The 7,184-nt window shown below is 40.3% G+C and overlaps 1 protein-coding gene across 3 annotated transcripts; it reads left to right on the forward strand.

The window, feature by feature from the left end:
• The first annotated feature begins 1,518 nt into the window (after positions 1-1,518).
• On the forward strand, positions 1,519-6,831 carry tmem182a (transmembrane protein 182a). 3 transcript variants are annotated; one of them, XM_056431798.1, is made up of 5 exons: positions 1,519-1,853; positions 2,984-3,107; positions 4,287-4,385; positions 4,472-4,609; positions 5,250-6,831. In XM_056431798.1, the coding sequence occupies exons 1-5, from the start codon at positions 1,671-1,673 to the stop codon at positions 5,474-5,476; spliced, it is 771 nt and encodes a 256-aa protein (XP_056287773.1). In that variant the 5' UTR covers positions 1,519-1,670; the 3' UTR covers positions 5,477-6,831. The 3 variants fall into 3 exon arrangements, with proteins under 3 accessions (XP_056287773.1, XP_056287790.1, XP_056287781.1); XM_056431815.1 differs by having other exon boundaries at positions 5,297-6,831; XM_056431806.1 differs by having other exon boundaries at positions 1,519-1,829.
• The last annotated feature ends 353 nt before the right edge of the window (positions 6,832-7,184 follow it).

Raw genomic sequence — 7,184 nt, forward strand, 5'->3', positions numbered from 1 at the left:
TTACTTTATTTAGATTTTGTAAAGTTCTGATAATGTATTATACACAAGCCACATGTTGATCTTCCTCTTTTGTAATATGTTGTGTTATTTTAGTACACAAACACAATGAATTGTGTATATATGTATATAAATAAATACATTTTAAAAAGACTTTCTTCATGTGTGTTCGTGTGTGCGGGCGCGCGTGTGTCCCTATAAGCACTTAAACATATGTGCAATATTGAAATACAAACGTGACTTACATTTTTATTTGAGTTATTATTCTTTCTTTTTTTGCTGTTGACATATAAATAATATATTTTGTAATTGTATGGCAAATAGCCCTTCATAACTCATATAGTATAACTACACATTTTTAATTGATCAGTCTGTTTTGTTTGCAGCTGTAACATTTGGACTGACCCAGGTTAGAGACTTTTCTACCACCTACTGGACACATTGGGTATTTCGGTTTTAGAGCAAAAGTACACATTATAGCAACATTTCTAATTAAATAATTGCAATACATAACTGCACGTTATTAAGCACTTAATGTAGTACAATCAGTACCACAAATATAGTGGCATGTGTTTGCAACAATATACATTAATTTAATGCAACGCAGTTAGATTAGATTAGATATTCCTTTATTAGTCCCACAGTGGGGAAATTTCAGTTAAAACTAAGACGCGTTACATGACTATAATTTCATAATTATGTTGACCTATTACCACACACACACACACACACACACACACACACACACACAAACACACACACTACAGAGCAGTGGATGGGGGTGGAAAGCCTGGGCCATATCAGTGTGTACATTTGCTAAATGAGCCCCTTATATGATAATAAACCAGTGATTCCCCTAAATGTACACTGTGTGTGTGTTTACACCTACAACTTGTGTTGATGGCACTCGCTAAATTGCCTCACCGTAATGACTTTTAAGTTACATTTAAAACTACATGCTAATTGATATGTCTTTTGTGTGTGTATTTTATAATAACTGGAAAATTGGGTTTCTGTTATTCATGGGAGTTTTTTCTGAGACATACTTCCAATGTGTTTTTTTAGTATTATGTCTATAATGATTAATCTAACTGTTTATAAAGCTCTTGCTGTAATACAGCTGAAAATACCCAATATGTAACTGCACATTCATTTTCATCACCCTCATTAAGAGGACATGCTATTGATTATGTGTTATGATATTAACGTGCGGGTCATCCTGGTGGGTCAAGCAGCGTTGTGCCGCATGTTGTGGGATATATACTCTCCTCTTTTTCTGTCCTTTCAGTGTCACCCTTCCCTGACATTCCCGTGCAGACGACCGGGTGTCCAGTTGCCGCCGGTTATTTCTGCGACGCTCCCCTCCCTTCACACACCCCGACTGCTGCACACGCTCAGCCCCCACAGTGGGGTTGTTGGGAGTGGAGCAGCCGCCTCAAGTCAGACCCCCAAAAATAGCCCAGGGTGTGGATGAGTGGGGGTGTGGGGGGGGGACCCTAGCAGAGGAGTCATGTGCTCAACCTTGTCCTCCCATAACACAGACATAGCGACAGGAGAGGAGTCAAGATATCAACATAAACCAGCTGTTTCCAGCTCTGATTGCCTCATGCGCTCACTGTAGTTGAAGAAGAAAGTCAGATCCAGGAGCCAAGTGGCTGGTCGTCCCCGGGACCATGAAGCTCAGCGTGGCGTTGTTTTTCGCAGGGCTCTTTGGGGCGTTGGCAGCTGTGTTCATCCTCCTCTCGTTTGGAACTGATTACTGGCTGCTGGCCTCCGAGAGTTGCCATCCGAACCCGGATGGATCTGTCGGTCCGGATGGAGTGACCGTAGAGGTGGGTGTTGGACTTCAGTCACAGGTGGTTGCGTCTTCTTTATGTCTCAAATAGTAGTTATCGTGATTATATATTTACTAATAGTAGGTCAACTGTTAGGCCACACACAGTAATTACATTATTTTGTATTTAAGCTTTAAATGGTGTTATCGGAAGTTGCATTTTGAAACTTTTATTGGTTGATTAAAATAGCATCAAAGTCCCTTCTTCTATTTTAGAAACGGTGATCAAAGGGCTTCAACCCTTCTTTCACTAGATGTTCTACAGGGTGGAGCTGCATCCCTGTAGGACCTCTTTATGTAATCAGACACGGTTTAATGCAGTGTGTGTGTGCAGCTAGGAGCGTTTGAGAAATAGCTTGTGGCCCTGTGATAGAGATACAAATTCCAGTAGTCCCAGTGGTATGAGACTGTATTAAATATCACTGACTAAAACATACCTTGCTTTTCATAGTGGGAACTGAAACTGGAAACGAGACATGATATTACCACAATAAAACCAAGAGTGGTAGCACGCAGTTTAATACAATGTGAGTTTCTGGAATGGATGTTTAGTTAATAACTGACTAAAGCGTCATTATTTAGTGCAACAACATGAAAAAAGTGCAGAATTTTTTTTTCTTTTCGTGGACAGTTTAGTAGAATTGGCAGCATCCTGCAGCACAGGACACACACGCACACACACACACACCCCACCCGCCACTTTACGGGGTTCTTGTCCCTCAGGTTAGGAGCCACTATCCTTGTTAAGCTATGCTGATTTCAAAATAAAGCAAACTCTGATTAGATCGACCTTGATATTTAAGGTGCAACGTCATCACAGCCTGCACGGCGAGCTTTCATTACAACTGTCGTATGGACGACGTTACAGGCAAGTCAGGACCAGAGGTTCTCCTGAATGGGAACATTCTTGGCTCGCTTGGCTCCGGACCAACATGAGTTTGGAGGTGCTTGCTCAGCTCGACCTTTGACCCGACTAAGCAGCTGCACTGTACACCTGCCTCGTGTGATCTGCTGACAGCTCTCAGGCTTTAATCACATCAGTGGATTCCAGGGAGATCCATCCATGACTCTGCATTATAAGTTGCAGACTTTTTAAAGTTGTGATATATTAAGGTAAGGAGGCATTATTCTATCTTTTACTCCTTCTTTCAGCGCGGAGATGTGGTGATGGAGGACGGCGCTAGTGATGTCACTCTATATCATGAAGGTTTTTTCTGGAGGTGTTCGTTTGGAGGCAACGTAGGTGACGACAACCTGTTGTGGAAGCTCTGGTTCAGTAAGTGACACATGTTAGTAAATTCGACTTGTTGATGCCGTTGGCTTTACTTTAAGTATTTAAGTGGTACCCCGTTGCTACATACTGCAATTGAATATGTGATTAAGACCAAAGATCATCAACAGAACTATTGAAAAATGTGTAGTATCTGCGAAAATGTGCAATATAATAATCTGTGCAATATTCAATTCAATTCAATTCAGTTTATTTGTATAGCCCAATTTCACAAATTTGTCTCGGAGTGCTTTACAATCTGTACACATAGACATCCCTGCCCCAAAACCTCACATCGGATCAGGAAAAACTCCCAAATAACCCTTCATGGGGAAAAAAGGGAAGAAACCTTCAGGAGAGCAACAGAGGAGGATCCCTCTCCAGGATGGACAGAACAATAGATGTAATGTGTACAGAAGGACAGATTTAGAGTTAAAATACATTCAATGAATATGACAGTGTATGAATAGTTGGTAGTAGGCATATTCCACGATAGAGACCTCCATGATTCATCAGGCAGATGGAGGTAGAGAGGAATATATATCCCCACATAACCTTCCCCCACCTCTCAAAATGTGCAATATCCCCACATAACTGTCCCCTTCCCCCTCTTTCTTTTCACAAGCTAGGAACAGCACTCAGCACGAGCATATTGATCTATTAACCTCTGCCCTCTCCTTTTTTCTGTTGATAACCTGTTTTTTAAAAACTGTACTTAATACTGTATATTCTAACCACCTTGTACAGTGTGTTTTTATATTTCTTCTTCTTCTTTTTAAAATTATTATTATTATAGTGTGTTTGTACCTCTGTTGACACGGAGAGTCCTGCAAAACAATTGCAATGTGTCTGGACTGTTGGTCGAGGCACAAATGGCGAATAAAAAAAACCTTGAACCTTAATTATTAAATTATTAGGAACCATTTGATGTTCTATGAGTTATTTTGGATGATGCATGAACAAATGAATTTGTTTGCCATAAAGAAAGACAAATCAATGTACAGAATGTTATGGTGCAGTTCCAGTTCCTCTGATATGGACTCGTGAAGCCGATGAGTTCAGGAAAACATTCTCCTCCAGCGTTATGCTTCTTGGGATGCATGATACAAAACATGACTTTTTGACCCCATGTTTGTTTACTATTAACATTCACTTTAATGTTTAATTTATTCCATCTCTCTTCAGCAAATCAGCCTCACTCGAAGATTTGCATGCACGCCTACCTCTTCCCATTTCCTGTGTCTCATCAGACCCACAATGCCACGGAGTATGAAACGGCCATCAGTAAGTGTCCCTTTATCTATTCAGATTTGCCGCTCTGTACAGATTGAGTTGATATTCCTCAGTGACGTGCTTGTCTGTGTCTACAGTCTACAGAGGTTTCTGGAGCATCTTCATGCTTATCGGCGTGGCAGCTGTCGTGCTCGGCGGGTTCGTCATCATCTGTGCTGCTCCGTTCGCCAGCCCCCGGTTGTATAAAGCAGGCGGCGGCCTCTTCCTGGCCTCCGGTAAGGTTGGAAATGGTTTAAAAGTAGCCAAGTACACTTATTTAAGTACAACTTTGAGGTACTTGTAGTTGACTTATCTCTCCTGTTGTGCTTTTAGCAAGGAACTATTACAGTTTCAAATCAGGATTTTAGATATATTACACGTTCATAGAAGTATTACATTGTTAAGTATTACACTTTTTCCAATTTCAGATATCTATGAGCTGTTAAAAGTTCCACAAAAGAGATATTTCCCCTGTGGACTCCTCAGATGATTTACTTCAATTTACAGATTGTGACCAAAAGAAGAAACATGTACATTTCATGGAAAAGCACACATTTGAGAAGAGTAAATGTAAAAACCAGCAGCGCCTCCAGCAGTACCAGTCTCATGTTGCTCAGCCACGGCTGCAGGAGTATTAAGAACCTAATAATGCCATAGATAATGAAATATCTCTCACATTGGTCATATTCAGCAGAACATTGTATCTAGCTGACAGTTTTTAGGACCTTTACTTGTATCGGTGTATTTTAACATTGTTTGCTTACTTACGGAGAGGATCTGAATACTTCTCCCACCACTGGTTGCACATCTACTGTATTTATAGTTTTGGATCCATTGGTTTATGAAAACCTCATCTCTGCCTCTCCTCTGCACCAGGCCTGTTCCTGCTCTGTGTGGTGGTGATGTACGTACTGTGGGTGCAGGTGTTGGGTGTGGTGGATGTCTACGTAGACCACCAGCGCTCTACACTGTGTCCAGACTTCCAGCTGTCCCTCAACTACGGGCTGTCCTTCATGTTCGCCCCCGTCGGCATCTTCTTCTGCCTCCTGGCCGGCCTTCTCTTCCTCCTCATTGGCCGAACCATCCAGATTAACTACCACTGACTTTAAGCAGCAGCAGGTTAGAGAACGCGTGGGGGCGTGAGATGGTTGGAGTGTTTTTGAGTTTGTTCCAGGATTAAAAGAAATCACTGCAACCACTGCTGAGTTTAGAAATGGCATCATCATCACTCCAGCCTGAGCTACGTCATAGTACATACAGTTATGTGCTATTCTCAATACGCCACTGCCAACCGTCTAAATACCTGTGGTGCACAACACTGTTGTTTCTTGTGTGTTGATTGTGAGGGTTATGAGACCTATATGGGTATAGGTTCAGAAAGTTCTAAATTAATCACATTTTAATGAATGATGTTGTTAATTGGAGCATTTTTTGGTTGGGAAATATTGTTCCCTGGTTGAACAAGTTATTCTTCTATATCTTGTGTATGGCGTTAAAAATAATAATAAAATAAGTGCAGAGCAAAAGGCTTTTTGAATATTCTGCATGTACAGTAATGGGTGTTTTTTGTGTGGTAAAGAACACTGGCAGCAGCTTTTTGTGCAGTCAATTTAAAAGCTGATGATATTCTACATTTCTGTGTGAAAAGACCGAATTCAAGCTCACAAATTTACATTGAAGACATTGAATTTAAAAGTGGATTAAAATGAAACCCCTTGACAAAAAAGGCTGAGTAAGTTTCTCAAACAGCGTGGCACTAGTGTTCTTCCTCAAACAGGATAGCGCATTTGTAGTGGGACAATTTTTTTTCGCTGTAACCTAATACGCATTTTATATTCTGGTGAGTATTTACAAGAGCAGGACAGCACATTTGTATCAACTCAGTATTACCTGCACCCCGCTAAAGAAAGGCGACACACCTTGTTGTTCTGTTGTAACGGAAAAGAAACGCTCTGGCTTGTTTGTATTTTTTTTAAAGCGAAGCCATTCAACAATGTCTTCACTAAGTACTGTAGATGTTGCAGATAGCAGGTAGATGGCCGATAGTAGGCTCATAAACCTCATCACTTCTTCAACACTTCATCCGGTAAAGTAGGAACTACAGAGCTATGCTCATCATAAGAAAGGGAACATGCCAAAGGCCTTTAGGCCTTGATCTGAAGCGAGGGTCAAAAAAACGCAAAAGTATACTTACATTTTTTGTTTTTTTTACCATTAACCAGTTTCTGTGTTCACATCTTATTCTGTTTCAAAATTGAGTTTGAAGCATTATTTAATGTTCAATATTGTTTACTGTATGTGTTGAGTATATGTGTTTCATGTTCATCTTGTTGGGTTTCTGTCTTCTGTTTCTTCTGGAAACATGTTGTGAGATTCTGACACCATATCTGTCCAAATGTAGGTTTTTTTCTGTTTTCTGTCTGCTAATGAAAATGATTAGACAAAGGCAAGAACATAAGGACATGAAGCATTTTTTGTCATTGTACCAAAGCCAAGAATTTAAAATACGTCTAGCCAAAACCAAGACTTCCATTTCAGAGACGAATTGCCTGAAAAAAAGTTTTAAAAGCATAAATAAAAAGCACCAGGTCCAGTAAACATGGTGTTACCAAATCAAGTGCATTACAATATCAATGTTAACAAAAGGATAAAACTCATTGAGGAAATCTACAAATGGCATTGTGGACAAATCCATCACATTCTCAGTCAAAGGACCATCGTTATTTAGACCATGTCACATAAATAAGTAACGAACAGCAATAACCAATCAGAGGGACTTTTTTTACACATGGAATAAATTGATTATTGTGG

Source organism: Pseudoliparis swirei, chromosome 2 (genome assembly GCF_029220125.1).
Source record: "Pseudoliparis swirei isolate HS2019 ecotype Mariana Trench chromosome 2, NWPU_hadal_v1, whole genome shotgun sequence".
Classification (NCBI taxonomy): domain Eukaryota; kingdom Metazoa; phylum Chordata; class Actinopteri; order Perciformes; family Liparidae; genus Pseudoliparis; species Pseudoliparis swirei.